The 25,781-nt window shown below is 47.1% G+C and overlaps 1 protein-coding gene across 1 annotated transcript in view; it reads left to right on the top strand.

The window, feature by feature from the left end:
* Positions 1-25,781, top strand: part of LOC147696853 (disks large homolog 2-like) — a 1,652,766-nt gene that overhangs the window by 1,124,629 nt on the left and 502,356 nt on the right. Inside the window, exon 9 of the mRNA XM_086936079.1 lies at positions 7,125-7,261. Within this exon, the coding sequence (XP_086792205.1) occupies positions 7,125-7,261 (137 nt within the window). The remainder of the gene's footprint in view (positions 1-7,124; positions 7,262-25,781) is intronic.

Below are 25,781 nucleotides of genomic sequence, written 5' to 3'. Positions count from 1 at the left end.
AAATGGGACAATTGTGTTATGGCAGCAACCCAGTCCTCTTCACTCCAGGGGCTACTACTCCCCCTACACTCCAGATGCAGGTCAGCCTGTTACTGTCTCACCTCCTCCCCTGGGTCAAGACATTCCCCAGATCCTATTGTTTCCAAATCCAGACAGTCAATCCACAACCAGGCAATGACACACAGAAATGTTAGAGCACGAAAACCCAGCCACTGCTAAAAGAGTGGCTTATTAACACATAATGCAAAAACCAACTTCATAGAAAGAAGTGTAATTACATTGTGAGTTAAGGCGTACTAAACTACACCTCTCCATCGTAAACCTTTGGGAAGATAGGCTGGAAAACACATTACACAGCCTCCCTATTCTATCCTACGGGCAAGATGGCCTTTCAACAGTGAAAAACGAAATGGAGATTATTTCACAGGCAGGACATGGTACACACCTTACTACATATCCTACCTTTCAAATGCATGGCACCCTGCCCTGGGGGTACCTTGGGCCTACCAGAGGGGTGTCTGATGTGCATCGAAAGGGAAGGGTAAGGTTTGGAAGTGGGTGCACTTGTCAGAACAACATGGCAGTTTAACAAACTGCGTGCAGGCACTGCAATGGCAGGCCTGAGTTCCCTCTTTAAGGCTACTGGTGTGGGTGGCACAAGTAGTGCTGCAGGTTCACTCGTAGCATTTGCATTAACAGCCCTGGCAAACATAGTGCACTTTACTAGGGACTTCACTAGTAAGCCAAACATACCAATCATAGACAACCAATTACCATTAAACTATATACAGGGAGCACTTGCACTTTGACACTGATCAGCAGTGGCAAAGTACCCAAAGCATTTAAGTTGGCAACACCATATCAGAAAAAAAGGTCTAGGGGGAAAGCAAAAAGTTTAGGGAACTTTAGCCAAACAGGGGCAAGTCCTACAGGCTGCCATTACAGGACTTGGGCACCCCAGTTCCCGTGTCCTGAAAATATAAAAATATAAGATATAAGGAGGCAAGAGTACCCTGGACCTTGTAGGTGAGGCATGGCTTCTTGGACTACAGTGGAAGTCCCTGTGGGATGGGTTTAAAAATACATTTTTGTAACAAAAAGTGGGTTTAGTGTCTGTTTGGGTTTGGGGGAGTTAACAGACTGTAATGAAATGGGTGCATGGCCTGGCACAGACCAGGCCCTGTGGCCCTGTGGCCCTGCTGTACAAGGCCAAAGGCTACATCGCAGAGCTGGTTAAAAGGACTTTCTATATTGCAAACTGTGAAACACAAAGTTGCTCAATGGTGGTCATTTTTCAGTTCACATTTATTTCTTACAAATTGAATACAATGGATTCCTGCAGATTAGAAGACTTTTTTATTAATGCATCAGCCCTCCTGAAGCACACAACTGTTCACCAGTAATTGTGTTTGAGTTCACATTAAGGGCTGCTGCAGTTGAGCAATGCCAGATGCATGGATAATGAGTGCTATGGTTAGACTCTAGACCCGCCTATTGTTAAAAAAAACTGAAGACATTTACAGTGAGAAATGTGTTTACCTCTGTGCTCAGAAAGCCTCCCCACTGTTTAAGACAAACAAATAAAAAACAAAATGGCCAGCCTACTTTTGAAAGCCTTAACAAGAATGCATTTCAATGGTGCTCTTCAAAAAATCAAAACATGCTGTTTTTCAATTCAAATTATGGAGCTGGCTTAGTCCACCTGAGAGAACATGGTTATCTAAGGGGCAGCACAAGCCTAAAAAACTACAGTGGTCATGGCATTGCAGAAGTTAATTCTGGTGGTGGAGGGGTCTTAGGGGAGTGAGAGGATAAGTTAAGTGCCATCTGCATAGGAAATTATGTTGATGCCTTGGGATCTGATGATGTCAGCAAGGGGCATCATATAGGTGTTAAAACAGGTGGGGCTGAGGAATTATCTTTGGGGTATGCCGCATAAGATGTCATTGGGTTCGGTGGTGAAGGGAGGCAGCCAGATGCTCTGTGTACATCATGTGAGGAAAGAGGTGATCTACTTGAGGGCATGTTGCTGAAGTTGTAGAGTCTGTTGATGAGGGTATGGTGGGAAACGGTGTCAAAAGCAGCTGAGGGGTCAAGGAGGATCAGGGCCCTAGCCTCTCTGTGGTGGAGGAGGGTTCTGATGTCATCTGTAGCAGCGATCAGGGCAATATCAGGGCTGTGGTTGGCACAGAATCCTGATTTGGAGGTGTCAAGTAGGTGATGTTGTTCTAGGTAATCTGTAAGCTGTTTGTTGATGGCCTTCTCGAGTACTTAAGGCCGGGTACGGTAAAAGGGAGATAGGTCGATAATCTTGGAGTTTCTGGTGTCAGCGGAGGGTTTCTTTAGGAGAGATCTGACTTCAGCATGTTTGCATTTGTCTGGGAAGGCTGCAGTGGTGATGGAGGTGTTGATAATTCTGGTGAGTCTCGTGCTGATAGGGTCAGTTCCAAGGTTGAAAAGAAGGTGGTAGCAGAGATCGCTGGCTGTGCCCCAGAGTGAATACATTACATGAATGCAGTGGTTGTCTGAGTGGTGAGCAGAGACAAAGTGGTGATCATTCAGCTGGTGTGTGCTGGTTGGTCGCGGTTGTTGAGGTTGAGAGCATTGGTTTGGGGGTCAAAGTTGTTATAGATGATGGCAATTTTTCTGTGGAAGTAGTCCGTGTGGGTGTTGCAGGGTTCTTGAGAGGTGTGGATTTTGTTCTCTGGGGCTGCTGGGTTGTAGAATTCCTTGACTATATTGTAGAGTTCTTTCATGTGGTTGGTTGCTGTATCGATGCAGGCTGTGATGGCTGTTCTTTTGCCTTCCTTGATGCACAGGTGGTAGTTGCTGAGGGCTGCTTTGTGAGCAGCACTCTCGGAGGAGTTCCTTGTGGCACGCCACTGTTTCTCTAGTCAGTAGCACATGATCGGACACAAAGCGCACTGCATGGAAGCAAAACTGTGAAACAGTGCAATTAATTGGTGGACAAACAAGTGTAACATTGATAATATGGCAAGGCTGTCCCATCCTGAGTGCATTCAAGAGACCAGCAGTTTAATGAGGGGAACAGTAACATATGAGTAGCAGATCGAAACGACTTCACTCTGCAGGGTAGCAGAGGATGTATGACTCTGAGCAAGTGCAGCACCCTGATAGGAAGAAAGAACAGTGACCTGAGAGATGTTTCAGATGGAAGTGGAAGCACCCTGACAAACAGCACAAAAGAGAGTGGGCAGCAGCACTCTGAGAGAGTAAAAGCTCCAGTAACAACAATGCGCTCCGAACTGTGAATAGGATGGAGAAACAGAGTGAGAGACTGCTGCTTCTCGAGAGGCATTTCAAAATAAGGGAGCAGTACACTGAGAGAAGGCAGCATGGAAAAGGAGAAGCCAGAACAGTACCTTGAGGGGTTTCAGAGAGAGGGATTAGGAACACAGGGTATATTACAGGAGAGGGCAGTGCCACACAGAGCTGTATCCTAACGAGAAAGCCTGAGCAGCATCATGAGAAGGGCTTCAGAGGAAGTCTGTGCCAACATCTCAAAGGGGTAGTAGTGCATCAAGGGTATTATCAGCATCATGGAGCAGCACACTTATAGAAAGCTGCACCTAGAGAGAGGATTTTCGTGGATGGGACTGCATCCCGAGTGAGAGCAGCATGTTGAGAAGAAAAGCAGAACAGTATTTTGACGGGGGAGCTTAAAAGGCAGTAGAGACAGGGTGGTACCTAAAAGAGGGCAGTATCATAAGGAAACATGAGCACTCTGAGAAGGCAGACTGAACCATATACCCTGATAGGGATTTAACAGGGAAGGAGGTGGACCTGAGAAATAACACCAGAGTAGAGGACTGCAACACCTTTTGAAAGCAGTTCTAGAAATACGATCAATACAAGGTGGGAGTGGCACTGGGAAGAGATAACAGAGAAACCTGTCCTCCAGGACAAGTTACGCATGGAGGGGACAGCACCCAAGATACAGCAGCACCATAAATATTCAAAGAAAGTAGCACCCTGCAAAGGAATTCCCAGAGAGTGCTAATCACTCATGATAGGCAGCACCGTGAGAGGATTTCCTTAGGTGGAGTAGTATATGAGCGGCACTGGCCAGAGCTCAAAGTAACAACAGCACCCCAAGAATTTGTGTGTTTTAGTTAGCAATAGTGGGGAATCCAGAGGCAAAATCACTGCCTGAGGGGAGGAAGCATCCAGAGAGATAGTAGGGTGCTTAGAATTACAGGACACTACCTTGAAAGGAGAGAATGCTACTCTGAGGAGGAGCTGTATGTTGAGCCCACAGCGTGGGCAACGCCCCTTTCCATAAGAGAAGAGTTATAACAATGGGGTGACCCAAAAGCCACTGGGCCTGGGTAGATAATGGTACAGTAAGATTATGTCCCAGTGGAGATGAAATGAAACAGATAAATCAATAGAAAGCATTTGTCAATAGTATCCACTAAATGTCAGACACCACTATATATTCTTTCCAAACAATGGATATGCTTTAATTGCATCATAATATCTGAATTAATCCATTAATAAAATACAAAACAAATCCTAAATGGATATATTCTTTAAGGACAGGTGCACAGAGTGAGGTGATGGGTGTAAGGGAAGGATTGTGGAAAAGGACAGTGGTGCGTACATATAATCATCAATACGATAATTGCAACCAACCTGACAGTGTTATTATCCAATCATTGAATGTAGTCATAACACAGTTACAGATAAATATTCTCTGACGTATATGCTTAACAAAAATACAGAAGTGTTGACGTTTCGACCCCTAAACGGAACAGCAAATTTCACGCATTGTTGGCGGGGTCTTCATCAGGACAAAAGTGAGGGTGGGGGGTGGCACCCACAAACAAAATAGCATAAGGGTATTCCAGTGGTGTGTACAAGTAAACAGAAATGTATACGAAAAAATTCATGGGGATTTTCCAGTAAAAACAGCACTATTGCTTGGGGCTGTATTTAGGAAAGGCTGGCCTTGCGGGCTCCTGTGAAAAAAGAGAGGAGACAGGACACTAGGAGCTCTGTTCCTAGGGATACTGAGGGGGTAACATTTGCAGATATTCAGTATGAAAATGTTCATTAAACGAACTTACTTTGTCGTGATGATAGAGGTACTCAGAAAGGAAAAAGGGGGCCCAGGTTGATGAGTAACCTGTGGCTGAGAATGATGATAACCTACGTCAAAGAAGAGCTCTCCAGCAGAGGTTAGGGTGCAAAAAAGGGGGGAGCATGCTGGGTAAATGGGAGCCTAATTATTTTTCTTTAATGAATCAATGTCCACTGCCATAGGTTTCATCTGTTTATTATGAAAAATTTCAACAGGTGCGGTAGGCATGACTTATTGTGAGAATCCAACAGGTCTTTAGGGTGGGATCCTATTACACTGCGTTAAGGCATGTACACCATTTTTGTGTTACATAGAATCACTGGATTACTGTAATAGACAAGTATTTTGGTGTTGGTTACTTTCTAAAACTGGCCTTTGAAGATTTGCCCTAGGATAATCCATGCAAGACCATTTTAGGAGGCTATAGCCGGTGTTGTTTTCTGCCAGGCAGAGGGGTAAGTGGCATGTTAAGTCCACCGCATGTTAGCTCTGCCCCATTCACTGGTGTATTAGCCACCCTCCCCAAAGTTCAGGTCTAGTTGCGCCTTGGCCAGAGGCCAGATATATAAACAATCTGGATTGTAGCAGCATAGCTAGAGGTATATATAATTAACTGAGCAACAGATACATTGCCAAACTATTTTAACTTCCCCAATGATTGGCCTTGGAACAGAAGCAAAGCAGAGCAGGGACGCCCACCTCATGTAGATGTTGAAACTTAAAAGGGGGTTAATTATCCTTACCAGCAAAAGACACTGGGAGAGCATATAGAGCAACTGATGGAGAGAACCAAATAAAATATATCTTTAGCTACTAAGAGAAATTCAGAAATATTCCATAAACTTGTTCAAACTGATTAGAGAAGGTAAGTTAATAGGAGGTGTACAATTTCCTCCTGAATTTAAGTGTGGATTTGTAAACGTCTTTATAAAGGATCACAATACAATAACATTTCACCTTTTTCTAAAGCACTAGTGGAGATAAAGTTCCCCAATGCCTACCAATCGTTCATGGGCCATTTTGGATGCTGAAAATATGCAATCTGTGAGATACATTTCTTCATATTCTTAATCTGAATTTTACTTGCTGCAAAGTGGTAACAATAAAAGCTTAATTGTGAATCCTCCTTTATGAGGCCCAGGAACTCCACCCAAAGACGTTAATAATACAGGAGGTACAGGTAACATTTACTGGGGCTAAAAAGTTTGGCTTTGAGAGTACTTGTAGATATGAGAAATTCTTGGGGAAGTCTGTAATTCTGGGTGCATTTGCCCTGGTATTTATTAATTTCTCCCAGTAGCTGAGTCTGTGGGTGAAGTCAACAGGACCTGTGGTGTTCCTTGGATCTCATTGTTCTGAGGGTGACTGTAACTTTCTTTAGTTTCTCAAGAATTCAAACCTTTAGCACAGACAACCATTTGTGAGAGATTCTACTGACTACCCTATTTATTCTGGTAGCAGTTGTAAAACAGCTCATGGCCGAATCCAAATTCTTTCCAAAGATAAATGTCTTTAGGAAATGTAATGAAAAAAATTATAATTTTAATATTATGAACAGAACAACTAAACTAGAGTGAATCTTTAAGCCATGAGCTATCCTCAACTCTATGCTGATCTTGGTAATATTTCTTTGGCGCATATTTTAAAAACTTTATGGCCCTTTCCTAGTTACTGAATCACTGAATGACTTTGCCAACATACAATACAACTGAACACAGCCATATCCTATATAACCATGCCTATATCAGAGGTGAATGAACAAAACTCAAAAACTATAAATTGGTATGCCACCCACTAACTATTGAGAAGATCACATCCGATCACAAGGGACGAAATTGTGTTTTTTTTATGTTGATGAAAAACATTTCATCACATTGGTAACCTGAAGTCTGTAAATTGCAAGACCCAGTTTGTTGAGTTGTGGTTTACCTGCTATTTTACATAATTTATAACATAGACTGTTTCCTCATAGGAACTGGTGCAAATGTCACAATTAATGTTAACTGAATTTCTTTTTTAGGACTGGGCTTCAGCATTGCAGGAGGAGTAGGAAACCAGCACATCCCAGGAGATAACAGTATATATGTTACCAAAATCATTGGTGGAGGTGCCGCACAAAAAGATGGAAGGTTGCAAGTTGGAGACAGGCTTCTTATGGTGAGAAAATAACGTATGCTGTTTTCGAGAAAACTCTAATGTAATTAGTGATGACAGAAGCATGATGAAATGATTCCACCAATGCTTATTAAATGTATACATTCACAGGCAAAGCAGTGAAGTCTTAATTACCACTTCACTCTTCTTCTTTGTCCCTCTTCTTTGTTCATCATTAGAACATTGGAATGTTGTGTGCTTCATTAAAGACAATGGAGTGCTCTGGGCTTCTAATGGCTGGTAGATGTCCGGAGCTCCAACATTCTACTGTTTGTTCACAGTTGTTGCTGTGAACAAAAGGCCTCATGGAGCCTTAGGGGATTTGAACCCTCTCGGGCTCCGCGAGGCCTTTGATTTACAAATTAGAATATTCTGCCTTCTAGGATTGGAATGTTCTAATAACCTTAGGGCACCCCGTAGTGGCAGTGGTGGCCGGCATTGCTCGTGGGTGGTGCGGCAGGCAAGTCGCGCAGAGGGAAGGGTGTCACTTGGGAGGGCTCACGCACATTTTAAAATAAATCAATAAGAACAAAAATAAATAAACTTACTGCTGTGCCAGGTCCCACGTCTCTGTTCCTTCTCTTCTCTAACGGAAGCACAGCCAGGCTCCACTGACCAATAACGGGCGGGGGTCTGATGTGATTGGTAGGCACCCAGGCTCCCCTGACCAATCACAACACTGCAATGCAGCTCAACCAGGAAATGGGAGCCTGGGCTTGTTCTTTATGCAGGCTATAATGCAGCCTGCATGGAGTACACAGAAATTGCTCATGACTTGTTTGGGTGGCTTGAGAGTGCAGACCAAACAGTCATTGCACACTTAGGAGTGGGCAAACCCCTCCCACCCAACCCTGCTCCGAGAGCAGATCAGCCCCGCTCGCTGGCAAAGAGGCTGGAAATGTAAAATGATAATAACTGAAAGTTGTTATCATTTTATGTTTCCTTTTCTCGCACTGCTTGAAAGCAGTGGGCCAGTGCTCCTCTGCCATAGCAGAGGAGCTGCCAGTGCATAGCAGCCTCTACCGACCATTAAAGGCCCACTACCGTGTTAAAGTCCCTTGCCTATGGCACGGGGCTTTAACACTGGAGCGGGCCTTTAATGGCCAGTAGAGCCCGCCATGGCGGGCTCTAAGGTTATAGAAAACCCTGGATCTCTGGTATCCACTTCCGTAGCACATTCCAAAAACCATTGAGCATCTTTTTTTTACACGTTGTTCCCTCCTGTCTGAGACCATTAAAGGGCAGTCTATTTACCATGCATCCGATTTAGTTCCTTTCTGATTTTCTGACTTTTCGGATGCATGTTTAGAGGTTCTTCTCTTACCCTTATTGTTCCTTGGTCCCACAGCTCTGGTGTCAGGCCTGTTGAAGTTGTGACGACAGGGTCATCCCTAGTAGTCCGCACTTGATTCCTGCTGAGGCTGATGGAAGATCATGGACATGTGAGATTCTTCCCGGATGGATGCCGGCATGTGGAATAGCTTCGACATTAGAAATGACATCTGCACATGCCCTCTCAAGTGATCTCAGAAGAAGGTTAAAAATAAGGAGGATTTATCATGTTATTTGGTGATATTAGGTGCAATTTTGGAAAGCCAGTGTAAGAAGGAGAATGGCGTTGTTCTAGTTTCAAGCTTTTTTTCAATTTTGTAAACCTGATCGAAAATCAGTTGAAGTTATTTCGGTAATGAAACATCCTGTTTTGTATGATTAGAAGGAAGTGGCAGCCGGTGGACTCTAAAAGTAGGGGGGCACCGAATGAGTGAGCAAGCACATCTGAAATGAAAGAGTGTCTTCCGGGATTTTTCATTTTGCAGGATGTCCATTAAATTCTGTGTCCCCATTGAAACATAGTGTAGTTTATCAAATGGGCCTTCCCTTAAAGCATCATACCATCGTTGCTATATTTAAACAAAGATGTTAATAAAGTCAGCTTTTGGCAACATGAAAATCAACAGAGCAGCTGTGTTTCAGGAAATGGAAATCAACGTGCATAGACCGTGACACGAATAGTTCTCTTTTAAACATCGATCTTTGCAGAAAAAATGTAAAGTTCCACTCACCAAGCCTCTGGGAAGTGCAAAATGCTTTTAAATCGCGCAGTCAAGGCAGGCATGGGCCTGGCTGCCGCGCTAATGGTGACCCCACTTCAGCCCTGTGGCACTATCAGAGGCAGTCGGGGGAGATGAGGGTGCTACAAACAGCGGTCGAAGTGCATTTAAAACAGGCATTGGGAAATGCATCAGGTTTCGCCTATGTGATTAATATTTAGCCTTTTGTTGTAAGTTGTAGCTTACTGAGTAGTTGTACAATACTCCTAACAGAAAGTCTGTTAAAGGGTTATGACTTGTTTATGTACAAAAATTCAATATATTGTGCTGTTACTAGTGGTATGGTGCGGGTGAGTAATAGCTAAAGTTTGAAAAATGACAATTTTTGTGCCCGGTGCCTGGTGCACCATTCTAATCATCCCCAAGTGCCTGCAAGATAACTAGATTTGTGACTGCCTGTTTAGTAGTAAAATGTAGCAATATTTAGTGTTTAGAGGAGTTAAGACAACTTTTGGCCCTGGTGCCACTGCATCAGCTGCACCATTCAAATCATGACCCTTTTGCCTGTAAGGTAACAGCACTTGTGACTGCCTGTTTAGTAGTAAAACATTGCAATATCTGGTGTTTAGAGAGGTTCCAAGAGCTTTGGACCCCGGTGTCACGGCACCTGCGGCACCATTGAAATCATGGCCCTAGTGCCTTCAAGGTTACTGCAATTGTGAATGCCTGTTTAATATTAAAATGTAGCATTATTCTGCGTTTAGTGGGGTCTCTAGAGTTTTCCCCCCCGAGCCACAGCACCTGCTGCACTATACAAATTAAGCCCCTTTTAACTGCAAGATAACTGCAATTGTGTCTGCCTGTATAGTAGCAAAATATAGTAATGTTAGGTGTTTAGAGGATTTTTGACAACGGCTGGGCCTGATGTCACTGCCCCTGTGGCACAATTCAAACCATGACCCTGTTGTCTGCAAGGTAACTGCACTTGTGACTGCCAGTTGCATAGTAAAATAAAGCAATATTAGGTGTTTAGTGGGGGTGACTAGAGCTTTTGGTCGTCCTGGTACTACTGCTCCCACTGCACCATTTGAATCATGACCCTATTGCCTGCTAGATAAATGCACATGTGACTGTCTTGTTTAGTAGTGAAATGTTGCAATAATCTGGGTTCAGTGGGGTCCCTAGTGCTTTTGGCCCCGGTGCCACTGCACCTGCTGCACCATTTAAATCAAGCCCCTTTCAATTGCACGGTAACTGCAATTGTGATGCCTGTAGTAGTAAAGTATAGCAGTATTAGGTGTTTAGAGGAACTCTGATAACGGTTTGGCCTGGTGCAACTGCACCTGCTGCACCACTCAAATCATGACCCTAGTGCCTGAAAGATAACTGCACTTCTGACTGCCTGTTTAATTGTAAAATATAGCAATAATCAGTGTTTAGTGGGGTGCCTGGAGATTTTGGTCCCGGTGCCACCGCACCTCTTGCACTATTGAAAGCATGACCCTAGCACTTGCTAGATAACTGCAATTGTGACTGCCTTTTCAGTTGTAAAATATAGCAATATTGGGTGTTTAGAGCAATTCTGACAACTTTTGGGCCCGGTGCCACTGAACTTGCTGCACCATTTAAATCATGACCATGTTGTTTGCAAGGGAATTGCACTTGTGACTTCCTGTTTAGTAGTAAAATAAAGCAATTTTAGGTGTTTGGTGGGGTGCCTAGAGCTTTTGGACCTGGTGTCACTGCACCTCCTGCACCATTCAAATCTTGATCCTATTGCCTGATAGATAACTACACTTGTGACCGTCTTGTTTAGTAGTAAAATGTACTAGTAATATGGGTTTAGTGGGGTCCCTAGAGCTTTTGGCCCTATTGCCACTGCACCTGCTGCACCATTGAAATCAAGTCCCTTTTAAATGCAAGGTAACTGCAATTGTGACTACCTGTTTAGTAGTAAAATATAGCAATATTATGGGTTTAGAGGAGTTCTGACAACCTCTGGGCCCTGTGCTACTGCACCATTTAAATCATGACCCTGTTGTCTGCAAGGTAAGTGTACTTGTGACTGCCTGTTTAGTGGAAAAATATATCATAGCTCTTGTATATTAACTTTCTTTTTAATGTGCAATATTTATGACAACATTTAGAATTTGATCATAATCACTGTTAGAACTGGGGGTCGCTCGTTGGCTGAGGTAGGTACCGTAGGCCAAATAGGGACCCTTACTTCCACATCAGGGAAAGGAAGGACACCTTCTCAGATAGCCCCTGCTCACCCCCTCTGTAGCTTGGCATGTCCAGCGGATAATTCTCGCCTCGGTGCCTAGTCTAATCATGGGTCCCACTCTGTGACTCTGGGCAATAGCTTGCTTAATCTCCACAACGGCTCCAGCAACGCTTGGATGCCTGGCTTCACCTTGGGGGTGCCCAGGAGTGGACATCTCACAGGAAAGCCAGGAAGGGTTCCACAGCGGTATGAATACAGCGCTACGAGACCTCTGGGTAGAAGGCGCTATATAAATACAAACACATTTACATTTACATATTGCTGCTTCAAAGCTAGTGTGTAAAGTATTTGCAACTACGCTCTCAGTAACCCAATGATGACACCACAAATGAACTCCACACAAGTTTCATAAAAACAAGTATATATTTATATAAAAAGATATACGGTGAGACCACATGATATAAATCCAACATATTCGTATTTGTAATATTCTTCCTGGCCAGTTATTAGACCAGCAAGTTCTTGAAGGCTCTGGCGATATTAATGAGCAATTCTAGATGATACACTGCAGTCCTAATGCATAGCTATGCAGTTCGTAGTGCAAGAATCAGGCACTACGCTATACAAAAATAATGCAGTTGGTTATGCAACAATCAAGCAGTTCGTAATGCCAAAATAATGCAATGCGTAACGCAACAATCAGGCAGTTCATTATGCAACAATAGTGTAATGCATAATGCAACAATCAGGCAGTTCGTAATGCAGAAATAATGCAATGCATAATGGAACAATCAGGCAGTTCCTAATGCAGAAATAATGCAATATGTAATGCAACAATCCGGCAGTTCGTAATGCAGAAATAATACAATGCATAATGAAACAATCAGGTAGTTCGTAATGCAGAAATAATGCAATGTGTAATACACTCCAGCACCGATCACGGTGCTTTAGACGGCCTCTCTGCCACTCGTACTGACTCGCGGTCAGCTTCTGCCAACAGATGCCCCAACACGGGTTGGGTGTAAACCAAAGTGCAGCTCCGCGCTTCGGCCCCTGTACTGCCACTCCTTGGCAAGTACGTGCCACAATATGAGCTGAAGCAGAGGCTGGCGCTGCCAGAATGGGAGAGGCCGAGAGTGTCTCTCGGAGCCCGCACCCGCCCCAGGCAGCGACACACTTTACCTGGGGGTGTGACCTGGCTCTCCTCTTCTCACGACTTGGGCCTCCGATGCAACTTTGTGGATTCCGGGCAGTGGGACTCGGGCCCTTCCCCGACGGGGTTGGTATGAAGTCCCGCTCTGGCAACGGCGGGCTCGGGCCGGCGGCACAGCTCCTCTGGGGATGCTGGTCCGGGCCGCTGGCGATAACGAAGATCTCAGGCTGCAACAGGGCACACACACAGCGTCGCTAAGAATCACTTGAACTTCGGGTGTGCACGATAACAGGGCAATCCTCACGAAGGTCTCAGGCTGCACAAAGCACCCGCACACAGCGTCGCTGAGACTCACTTGGATTCCAGGTGTGCACGATAATAGGGCAATCCTCACGAAGGTCTCAGTCTGCACAAAGCACATGCACACAGCGTCGCTGAGACTCACTTGGACTCCAGGAGCACACGATTACAGGACAATCCTCACAAAGGTCTCAGGCTGCATGAAGCACACGCACACAGCGTTGCTGAGACTTGCTTGAACTCCAGGTGCCCACGATCACAAGGCAATTCTTACGAGGGTCTCAGGCTGCAAAAAGCACGAGCACACAGCGTCGCTGAGACACTCCTGGAAATGTTTGTGTTCCTGAGTTTCCACAACAGGGAGCCAGCTTTTCTCAGGCCCTTGGGGACAAGTTACTTCAGGACACAGCACACAGCAAAGGCCTTTCAAGCCGGGGGACACAGCACACAGCAAAGTCCCTTAGCCTCTCCTTGGGTAACTCAGCAAACTACAGGCCAGCCCCAGAACACACAGCAAGGGTCAGTCTTTTCCTTCAGTCTCTTCACCTGTTTCTTCCTTGGCAGAGGTTCCTCTTGAACACAAAGTCGTTTTCAATCCTTTTTAGTCTTCATCAATCCATTCCAATGTTCAGGGGCTTCAGCTCTCATAGTTATACCCCTAAATGTCTTTGAAGTCTTTGTGTTCAGGTGGGCACTGACCCCTGTCCAAACCAGTTCTGGGTGTCTCCCTGTTAGTGACACCTTCTTCCTTTGATAGTGGGGGTCTGGATCCTCAATCACTAACCCAATCGAATGACCCAAACAGGACCGCTACTAGTATTCTTTTCACTCCGGAGTATGAATCAAAGGGCCCATTTGATATTCTGAATATAGGCAATATACTACGGCTGTTTAGTAGCATTCCTGCATTAAACAACATATCCTCAGCTGACCTTCTTTCCATAGAATTCATAAAACCTGAAAGGCCAGACGGCAACGAAGCCACAAAAGCAACATGGGCTTCGCCCGTAATCACAAACAAAATCTTAGAAGAGCGAAATCTCCTTAAAACATGGGGGATCCAATCTGCCGTGTACCATAACGTAGGATACCCGTTGCCCCTGCTTGAGAGACCTAAGCAGGGAGTAACCACAACAACCTCGGGAACAAGATCGGTGCTGAGGGGTGCACTGGGCCGATCCCGGACAACTACGCAGGCGATTGCAACTAAAAACAGCTCAATGAATACAAATTCTCACAACACGTTAGAACATCGGCTCTTCAGAATCTGTAACACATCAAGCAACCAACAATGACAAGGAAATTCAATGGAGTCATGCTGGCGCTCGGCGGCCCCATATTTGCAACTATGTTCGTAGAACATAAATGGCCTTAATAACAAAGTAGCTGACAACGAATCCTAAACTATGTGAAAGCATTTGACGTAATTCTCCTCCAGGAAACATGGCTAGAGGAGCCGGTACATATAGAGGGCTATGCTTGCCATCATTCTCCAGCAACAAGGAAAAGCAAGTTCGGACGGTTGGCAGGCGGTCTGGCAACATACATTAAAATCTCAACCGTTGGCAACGTGCGGGGACTCACTACCAACTCACCTGCTATAAACTCAGTCGAGACCGCCCTAAACTTTGGGGGAAAAAATGAAAGAGATTCAGTTGATTAACACCTATATCAACCCAAAAAAAGAAGAAAGTAGAGGCAAAGCGCTTAATGGACCATCTGCATCATATCATGACCATACAAACTTCCCCAAGTGTAATTCTTTCGGGAGACTTCAATCCATGCATTTTGGGGTCATCCTTGAACTGCGACACGCAGGCACAGTCTTACCATTGGACTATCCCACTCCAAATATTTAGCAGGCAAGGCAAAACCCCCAAGGTTGCGAAGGAGCTGCTGGAAGACTTGGAACACACAGGCCTGAGGGTTCTAAACAGAAGATTTTCTGATGATTCTCCATCTGTGGCATCGTTCAACTCAGGCAACGCAACCTCTACAATTGATTACACGCTGGTCTCCCTTCTTCTATTTCATTACGTGCTGGGCTTTAACTTAGGGGACAAGGGAGACAGTGACCACCTCCCTCAAGAAGTCTCCTTCTGTGCCTTGGCGGACGTAATTTTTTCCAACCCAGCCGGACCACACGCCAGCCATACCATAAACCTCAAACGAATAAAAACCTCTGTCGCCAACACGGCTGTGGTTTTACAAGCAGCTAAACTCAAATTAAACAGTCTACACTATCCCTCAGGTAACCCAGCAGAAGATTGGGAAAAATTCACGGTCAATTTTGCAAAAGCATATTCGACAAATGTACGGCATTTGCCATCCTCTAGCTTCGGGGTTCCAAGGAAGATGTCAAGCACCCAGAAATCAGCCCAAAATATTGACAAAAAAGCAATCAATAAATCATTAAGACTGCTGAGAAAAAGCCCGGGGGATGGGGTATCCCTTGCACAGCTTCACAAGCATCGGGCGGACCTCAAAAAACCGAACTGGGCAGTAAAAAAATCCAACGAAGAGGAGTTCTGGCCGAAACTGTACCACAATTCTACTGAGAACAACAGTGCCCAATTTTGGGCTACAATAAATAAAATGTTAAACCCGAAGAACAGCGGAACAACATCTTACATAGCTAAATACTCCTGGTAATCTTTTCTGGATATTCATTTCAACCAACAGGCCGCTCCAACATGTATAAACCAGGTCGTTCCAGTGGGCCAACTGCCACAAACAACTCCGCCATGGACAAAAGCTGAAGCTGGAACCGTGGCAGTTTTACTAAAAAAATTAATCTCTAAGGGAAGGAAAGATGGCGCAGCAGGGCCAAATGGAATTCCCCCGGCCATCTTCAAACTGGAGCCGGAATATTGGGCAGAAACGCTGACTCCTCTATATATGTCTGTCAGCCGATCTGGATGATTTCCTGCCTTTTGGAGGGGCTCAATTATTTCACCTATTTATAAGGCGGGCGACAGATCCTTGCCATAAAATTACCACTTGATAGCACTCCTAGACATCGAGGCCAAATACTTCGCGGGGCTCCTACTGGCCGAGCTACGTGAATGGGCCAAAATCCGCAACTTAATTCCATCAAGCCAAACGGGATTCTGAGAAGGCACGGGAACAACAACAAACCTTCTCGCAATCTCACAACTTATTGACAAGGCAAGGGTGTCTAAACAAGCTTTACACCTTTGCTTTGTGGTTTTTAAGGCGGCCTTTGACAATGTCAACCGGGCCAACTTTTGGAGAAAACTGGCCTCTTGGGGGATCCCGGGACCGTTGTTAAACCTTCTGATTGAACTGCACACCAACATGTGGGTTAAGGTAAAGCTCAGTAATGGCACACATCTCTCTGGGCGAATTCCGACCACAAAAGGCCTAAACCAAGGCTGTGTTTTAGCGCCGACCCTTTTTAACTTATTTACAGCCGACCTGCCACCTGTCCTAGAAGCCTGTAATGCGCACGCCCCACGACTGGGGGTCAAAGCGCTGCCTAGCATATCCTATGCTCACGACGTGGTCCTGGTGAGCCACACGAAAGTAGGCTTGCAAAGTCTGATCAATACGCTACATGGATTTGCTGAATCTAACCTACTAGAAGTAAACACCAACAAGATCAAAGTTCTGTCTATAACTGGGAACAAACAACAACATACTTGGTTCCTCGGAACAAAGGCTCTTGTAAATTGCTCAGAATATAAATATCTCGGAATCTTGGTTGATAAAGGAGGTTGCTTCTTAAACCAACTAGAGGACATCAAGAGGAAAGGGATGCTGGTAGCAACCACACTCAAACAGCTAAAGGCAAACTTGAATGGCCCTACCTTATTGCCATTGCTTCGCGTGGCGCAAGTTAAAATAGAGTCATCTTTGACTTATGGCAGTGAGGCTCTAAGAGGCAAAGACACGGAATTACTGGATATAACCATTGTAAGGGCCTATCGACTTCTTTTTAACCTGCCAACTTACACCTCACAAGCCCAGATCCGATTAGAATTTGGATTGACCAGCCAACTGCTTGCAAGAAGAGGGTCTTACATAAAGTGTTGGCATAAAATGAAGAACGCACCGGAAACTACACTGAATCACCAGCTCTGGCAAGATTTAAGCAACTCCTCCTCTAAAACACCGGCAAAATCATACTTAGAGGAGTCTTTGACAGCGACAAGTCTGAAAGATTTATGGGAAACTCCACTACCACATGCGCAATTTAAGTGGGTAGTAAACAAGAGCATAAAAAGACAATCGCATGTGGAAGATAAAGCTACCTTTTCCCGCAGGCAACATGCCTGGATGACTCTTGTATATACAAACTGCCGGGCCTGCAGGCATATTTTGGTCTTGGGTACGGTAGGAAAACAAAAGAAGCCTTTTTAAAGCACAGGTTAGGAATTCTACCATCCATACCTCATCTATAACCGTGGCTGAGAAGGGCTTGCGGAACAAAATGTAGGCTGTGCGGTGCAGAGAATGAAGATTTCGAACATGTGCTATGCACCTGCCCGATGCTGAAAGAGGAAAGGGTCGCCCTGTTAAAAAATGCTTGGAACAAACATAATATCCGCACACGCAGACAGGCAGTCCTGGCCTGCTTTGATCTGGGCCTTCCGCCATTAAATGGGAAGTTAGTGTCATTTTTTAAATTACTTGAGCGGAAAGTAACAAGTTCATGAACTTGGCCCTGACAAGATCGACTGAACTATGCCCAAGACAAGATGAACTGACCAACGCTCACTTCCCCCATTCCCACATTACTATTATTAATAACTAATGTCTTTCTGGTTTTTATACTCAACTTTTTGCTCTTATAATCTTTTATCTGATGATATGTGTTTTAATGTACTTTTGTAATGGTTTTTATTAACCTGAGACAATAAATTTCTTCTTCTTCTTCTTCTTCTTCAATCACTCATCAGGAAATGGGGCCATTGCAGGTCAGCCTGTTGCTCTCTCACCTCCTCCCCTGGGTCGAGACATTCCCCAGATCCTATCACTTTCAGATCCAGGCAATCGATCCACAACCAGGCAGAGACACACAGAAATGTTAGAGCAAAAAAACTCAGCCACTTCTAAAAGAGTTTTTTCTAAACTCACAATGCAAAAACCACCTTCACAAAAAGATGAGTTATTGAATTGTGAGTTCAGGCACACTAAACTCACCTCTCCATCTTAAGCCTTTGGGAAGATAGGCCGGAAAACATATTACACAGCCTTCCTCTTTCTGTCCGATGGGCAAGATGGCCTTGCAACAGTGAAAAACAAAATGGAGAGTATTTCACTGTAAGAACATGGTACACACCTCAGTACATGTCCTACCTTTCACATACACTGCACCCTGCTCAGGGGGTTCCCTGAGCCTACCATAAGGGTGTCTGATGCACATATAAAGAGAAGGGTAAGGCCTGCAAGTTGGTGCACTTGTCAGGACAACATGGCAGTTTAACAAACTGTGCGCAGGCACTGCAGTGGCAGGCCTGAGTTCTCTCTTCAAGGTTACTTGTGTGGGTGGCACAATTAGTGCTGCGGGCCCACTAGAAGCATTTGTATTACCAGCCCTGGCACACATAGTACACTTTACTAGGGACTGTACTAGTAAGGCAAACATACCAATCATGGACAACCAATTGCCATTATACTTTACACAGGGAGCACTTGCACGTTGACACTGATCAGCAGTGGCAAAGTGCCCAAAGCATCTAAGTTGGGAAAGCAAAAAGTTTAGGGAACTTTAGCCAAAAAGGGCCAAGTCCAACAATCATCAAATAGATTAAGTTGAAAAATCAATCTGATAATGCCAACAAAGTACAAAGAAAGTACCGAGGCTTGAATAGAAAATGCCACAAATGCTCTTAGGCTAAAGCATCTGCTTGAAACAACTTAGTAATAAAAAGCAAACATTCCAGCATACAGTTAGAACATGTCTGCCTTTTCCATGGGAAGAGATCTTTTCTTGACAGCGAATGGGTCTTGTTGGAACCTGGGATGTCAGGTCACCTAGGGTAGCCTGGCCTAGGGTAAGACATAAACACTAGAGGCATAAATGTGAAGGTTGCAAACCACCCAGCAGTAAATCCACGCAATAACACTTAAAAAGGACACTACACCAATTTGTTAGAAAAATATGTACTGGTTTATAAAAATAATATCTCTGCTCTTTTGTTCCAAAATTTACAACTTAGGACATTTCAGTTCGTCTTGAAATAGCAATTATACTTTTTAAACTGCTAAGCAAATTATCAACTAGCTTTATCAGTACATTATATTTAGTCAAGCACTATAACCATGTCTGGCAGGTAACACTAATACTTTCATAGGCCAGATAATTACACACTGTACTCTGCTTTTACTCCTCCGTAACTCTACTCCATCAGGGGGGGCAAGCTGTCACAAATTGTCAAGAACCAGGGGTTTATTGAGGCCTTTATATTCCTTTCACCCCACAGGTAAAACCAGGCTTCTTGAATCGGTCAGTTTTGGAAGTTATGCCACTCGTTTTTCAGGCCCTCCACCCTCTTCCTCTCAATCAGTGTTGCCCAGTGTGGGGAGGAAGACAGACGATCAGGAGGCCTAACCAGCTCTCCCTCGCCACCCCTCACTCTTCCCTGCTTACTTGGGAGGGTGGCTAGCAGGCGGTTCTTCCGCTCACCCTCTGTGCCTGCAAGACGCTTTTCTTCCAGTGATCGGCCTCCCCACCCCCTCTCAGAGGAGCGGAGGCCCTCCCAGGAGCAAACCGAGGCGCTGTCACGGTGATTCAGCTACTCGGCAGGGCTGCTCCTCGCTGACAAGGATCTGTCCCTCGGCGCTCCGATCGGACCCCGGCCACTCGACGCAGCCGCCTCCTCCTCTCAGCTCTCCTCAGTGTCGGAAGACGACGAATCCCACACACGGGTTCTTCTGCGCATGCGCGGAGGTACAGTGTTTCCGCACTGGGCCTGCTCGGTCCTAGGCCCCTCCTGCAAGGCAGTCCCCAATTCAGTGGGGAATTAGCGCGCTGGCGCCGGGCATGAGCACTTCGCTCTCTCTCTCCTGATCCCACCGGGCGCTGTCACAGAGCGCGGTAGGCGCCCCCGGGGTCCCGTTCACGGCGATAGCCTCACAAGACTGCCCAGGCTTAATGGGACCTTTCACTACTCTCCACCACCTTGACAGTTAGGAGAGTGATTGCTCACTACAAGTCCAGACACTGGTAAGAGGAGCCCAGCGCTACCCAGGCCAAAAGCTTACTACTTGCCCTAGGAAGGGAGGGGGGATCAAAGGGGGGCTCCCACAGGATTAAGCCACAGTGCACTTTTCCAGCACTAGACTACCAGCCCGCCTTACTGGACAGACATTGGGGCACAGGGGACCTCTTAATTCAGTTCCCAGTGCAGGGTCCTCCTCAGCTCCACAGATCACGAAAGTTAACCCTTTCACCTAACTGTCCAGGGTCAGCAGGATGAACTAGCTTGGCTAGGACAACAGGAATGGGCGGTGGAAAAGCCTTGACAGAGGGCTACGCTTGTAGCGCAGTCCACCCTTCAGGATCCTACCCCTACCAGACCTCAGCCTTCACTCTAACTGCTCCTCACTGACAGACAAAATGGCTGTCCAGCATTCCGCCTTTTATAGGCTGACCCCCAGAGGTCCAGAAGGGACCAGAAGGTTCTGGAATGCCCTACACTACTCTATGGGACAGTTTCTGGGTTTGGCAGTTAGGGCAGTTGGTAGCCACCATTTTGTGGTTCCAACTATTTTCCTGTCAGAACAGGCCTCTAGGCCTGAGGTGAAAAACTATGAGGGGGAGGAAAAGAACACCTATCCCCTTGACCAACACCTAGAAAAAGTTAGTGGACAAAAATTATTAAAGGTATGAGGGGCAAAAAGGGGACAAAATAAATAATAATTTGGAGGGACTATGCAAAAAGCCAGACAGGTCTAACACGCGTCCCCCCCAGCTGAAAGTGGGGAGAACTACCCAACGCCTTGGGAGTCCTCATCACTAAGGCGGAAATACCTGGAGAGACCGTCTGCATTGACGTGGTCCACTCCAGGCCGATGTTCCACCCGGAAGTCCATTCCCTGTAGGGAGATGGACCACCTCAACAGCTTGGGATTGTCCCCCTTCATTTGCATCAGCCAACGAAGGGGGCGGTGGTCAGTCTGTACCAGGAAGTGCGAGCCAAACAGGTATGGCCGCAGCTTCTTCAGAGCCCACACCACCGCAAAAGCTTCCCTCTCAATTGCACTCCACTTCTGTTCCCGGGGAAGCAGTCTTCTGGATAAGAAGACTACAGGCTGATCCAGGCCCTCTTCATTTAGTTGCGATAACACTGCCCCAATGCCATGTTCTGATGCATCTGTTTGGACAATGAACTCCTTGGAGAAGTCTGGGGCCCTCAGGACAGGTGCTGCACACATTGCCTGCTTTAGTTTCACAAAAGCTTGCTGACAAGCTCCCGTCCAAACTACCCGTCGAGGTTGTTTCTTTGAGGTGAGCTCTGTGAGGGGCGCTACAATAGTGCCATACCCCTTCACAAAGCGACGGTAGTAGCCTGTGAGGCCCAGGAAAGCTCGGACCTCAGTCTGTGTCTTTGGGGGTTCCCAGGCCATGATTGCCTCAATCTTTGCCTGCAGGGGCTGCACTGTCCCCCTACCCACCAAGAGTCCAAGGTACACAACCGACCCCTGCCCAATCTGGCATTTGCTGGCCTTGATTGTCAATCCAGCATGTTTCAGGGCCTGGAGAACTGCTTGCAGGTGTTGCAAATGGTCCTCCCAACTGCTACTGAAGACAGCAATGTCATCCAAGTAAGCAGCAGAGAAACTCTCCATTCCAGAGAGGACCTGGTTCACCAGCCGCTGAAATGTGGCGGGGGCATTTTTGAGCCCAAAGGGCATCACGCAAAATTGGAAGTGTCCCTCAGGCGGGGAGAAGGCTGACCTTTCCTTTGCTCCATCTGTCAAGGAGATCTGCCAGTACCCCGAAGTGAGGTCAAAGGTACTCAGATATTGGGCAGCTCCTAGCCGGTCAATTAATTCATCCGCCCTAGGGATCGGATGAGCATCAGTCTTTGTCACTGAGTTCAGTCCCCGGTAATCCACACAAAACCTCAGTTCGGGTGTGGTGCCTGGTGGCGCGGCTTTTGGCACGAGCACCACCGGACTGGACCAAGGGCTGGTGGAAGGTTCGATAACTCCCAGCTCTAGCATCTTGGCAACCTCTCCATGGATGCTAGCCTTCACCTTGTCGGACAGCCGGTAGGTCTTCAACTTCACTGGTGGGCTGTCCCCTGTGTCCACATCATGGGTACACAGGTGAGTCCTTCCCGGGACAAGGGAGAACAACGTAGAGTACTGCTCCAGTATCTGGCGGCAGTCCTCCCGCTGCTCAGGAGTTAGAGTGGGAGAGAGAATCACTCCCTCCACTGACCCATCCTTCTCTTGAGACGAGAATAAATCTGGGAGAGGTTCGCTTTCCGCTTCCTCTTCCCCATCAGTCACCATCATCAACATGACTTCGGGCCTCTCATGGTGGGGTTTGAGTCGGTTGGCATGCAGCACCCGTAGGGGCTGTCGAGGGGTCTTAAGGTCCACCAGGTATGTGGCCTTACCCTTCTTCTCCAACACTTCAAATGGGCCTGTCCAGCGATCCTGAAGGGCACTAAGCTCTCCAGGCTCCATCACCCACACTTTCTGGCCAGGCTCCAATTCCACCTGGTGAGCATTGTGGTCATACCACTCTTTCATGACTGCCTGGCTGGCCTCCAAGTTGTCGGAAGCTTGCTTCCACAACTTCGCCATTTGGCTCCTGAAGGCCAGCATGTAGCTCACCACATCCTGGGGGGTTTCCTGGGAGACTTCTCCCAACCTTCCTTCACCAGGCTGAGAGGACCGCGTACAGGGTGCCCATACAGAAGTTCAAAGGGGCTGAAGCCCACTCCCGTCTGTGGCACTTCCCTGTAAGAAAAGAGCAAACAGGGTAGGAGGACGTCCCATTTCCTCCGCAGGCTTTCGGGCAGACTCCTAATCATGCCCTTCAAGGTCTTATTGAACCTCTCAACCAGTCCATTCGACTGGGGGTGATAAGGAGTGGTGAACCGGTAGGTCACTCCACACTCCTTCCACATCGCCCGCATGTAAGCTGACATGAAGTTGGTCCCCCTGTCAGACACAACTTCCTTGGGTAATCCCACTCGGGTAAAGATCCCCATTAGGGCTCTAGCCACCACAGGTGCAGTGACTGTCCTCAGAGGAATTGCCTCTGGGTACCGTGTGGCATGATCCACCAGAACCAGGATAAACCTGTGACCAGCTGTTGTTGGTGGATCTAAGGCCCTACAATGTCGATGCCCACCCTCTCAAAGGGTGTGCTAATGACCGGTAGTGGTTCCAGGGGAGCCTTCAGCTTCACCCCTGTTTTCCCACTGGCCTGGCAGGATACACATGTCCAACAGTAAGTGTTGGACGCCACTTTCATCTGAGGCCAGTAAAAGTGGAGGACAAGCCGAGCAAAGGTCTTGTCCTGGCCTAAGTGTCCTGCCAAGGGTATAGCATGAGCCAATTCCAGCAGAAAGGCTCGGTATTGTTGCGGGACTACCAAGGCCCTTGACGAACCAGGTAAGGGTACCTTGGGTTCACTGTAGAGGAATCCATCCTCCCAGTAAATATGGTAGTGTCCCGTAACATCACCTGCTGCCTGGGCTTCGGCCTGTCGCCTCAGTCCCTCAAGGGTAGGGCACTCCCTCTGCCCCTTACAGAATTCCTCTCTGGTAGGACCTCCCTCCACATGCCACTCAGCAGGGATGGGTAAATCCTCCAGAGAGTCTACTTCCCCCTCCACGGACTCCTGGTCCACCACCGCAGGTGGCCGATCTATTACATGGGGTGTGGAAGCCGAAGCAGGCTCTTCCTGTCTCCGGGTCTGTCCCTTTTTGGCAGCGGGTTGGGCCATTGTTCCAGGCTCCAACCCGTGTGCTCGCACAGGCCCAGTCAGGTGTACCCAGCATCGCAGAGTGCGTCCGGTATTCCACCTCTCTCCAAGTGTTGTGCTCCATGTCATTCCCCAGAAGACAATCAACTGGCACGGCAGGGCTTACGGCAACTCGAAGTGAACCTGCAACCCCCTCCCACTCAAAGGGAACCTCAGCCACTGGATAGTGGCCCATTCTGCCGTCAGCCATCGCGGCGGGGTGGAGTACATTGGGAACAACCTGCTCTGGAGACACCAGTTGACTTCTCACCATAGTCATACTGGCTCCTGTATCTCTCAGAGCCTCCCCTCTCTGACCATTGATGGTGACCCATTGCCCATACTTTGTAGTATTTGGGGGCACCTGGATCTTTAGAACCATCTCCCGCTCTCCCAGGGACACTAAGGTGACACCCGCCCACTCACCCCCCTTATCTAAGGGCAACTCCTCCCCGAGCGCTACACTAGCTACTCCCGGTGGTTTTCCTCCGGTGGGAGGGGGTGGTCTCTTTGGGCATCTGACATCTCCCTTATAATGTCCAACACCACCACACTCGAAACAGTGGAGAACCCTTGGCTGCTGGCTTTGGCCAGGATTAGGGTTTCTGGGCGGGTTTGCCTTAGGGGTGAAACCTGCTCCCTTCCCTTGGAAATTATTTTGGGGACCTTTAGAGAACTCCCTCTTTTTATCTCCCCCCTCCTTCTTCTGGGGGGCGCCCTGTCCGGCCTTTTGGGAATCCCCTCCAGTCCCCTTTGAGGACACCCGGGTACTTGCCCAGATGTCCGCCTCCTCTGCAAGCTTCCGGGGATTGGTCAGCTTGCTGTCCACCAGGTGTTGGCGCAGCTCGGGAAAGCATTTCTCGAGGAGGTGCTCTTTCAAAAATAGATCATACAGCCCCTCATAATCCTTCACCTCACTGCCCTTGACCCAACCCTCTAAGGCCTTTCTGGCGTAGTCAAGGAAGTCCACCCAGTCCTGGGTGCTTAATTTGTGGCTCCCCCTGAACTTCTGACGGTACCTTTCTGGGGTAAGCCCAAACTTCCTTACCAACGCCAGCTTCATGGTGGGGTAGTTGGTTTGTTCCTCTGGTTCCAGGGCCAGCAAGGTGTCCCGACCAGCAGGAGGCATGTATTTATACAAACCACCCCCCCAGTGCTTTTCCTGCACCCCATGGGCTCTTAGGGAGACCTCATAAGCAGCCAGCCACTTGGCTATGTCGTCCCCCTGACTGAAGCTAGCTATAAGGTCTTTCGGTAAATAGGGTCTGGACTCCCTGGTTGTCTCTTTTGTCTTGCTGCCACCATTCATTTCAGGAGAGGACCCCCGTCGCAAGCTTCTGAGTTCTAATTCCTTCAACCTGAACTCATGGGCCATCCTCCTCTCCTCCTTCTCCTGCTCCAGCTTAGCCAACTCCCATCTCAATTGCCTTTTCTCCCTCCTATCAGTGAGCTCGGCTTCAGTTAAGCTTCCCCCAGAGGCGCTACTGCCCCTCCTGGAGTAGGACACTGGTCCTGGGAGTAAGTTTTCCCCCTCAGAGTGGAATAACCCATCTATCTCCACCACCGTGTCCCGGTCTACCCCTTCATCCTCCTCCTTCCCTTCTCGGTGTGCCTCCACCCAAGCCCTGAGACTGGTCTGGAGCTCCCCCTTCCTGGCACCATGCTTGAAAAATACCCCCATTTGCTGGCAGAACTCTTTCAGCTAGCCACAGAATAGACATCTAGGTTTTCTAATGCAAACTCCATTTTTAAATAGGCAAACCTAGATTACACACACCAGAAAATTAGAGTTGCAAGGGCAACCTAAAGCTACCTCCACCCACCACCAGGAACAAATT

Source organism: Lissotriton vulgaris, chromosome 8 (genome assembly GCF_964263255.1).
Source record: "Lissotriton vulgaris chromosome 8, aLisVul1.2, whole genome shotgun sequence".
Taxonomy (NCBI): Eukaryota; Metazoa; Chordata; class Amphibia; order Caudata; family Salamandridae; genus Lissotriton; species Lissotriton vulgaris.
This window is presented reverse-complemented; position numbering and strand designations above follow the sequence as displayed.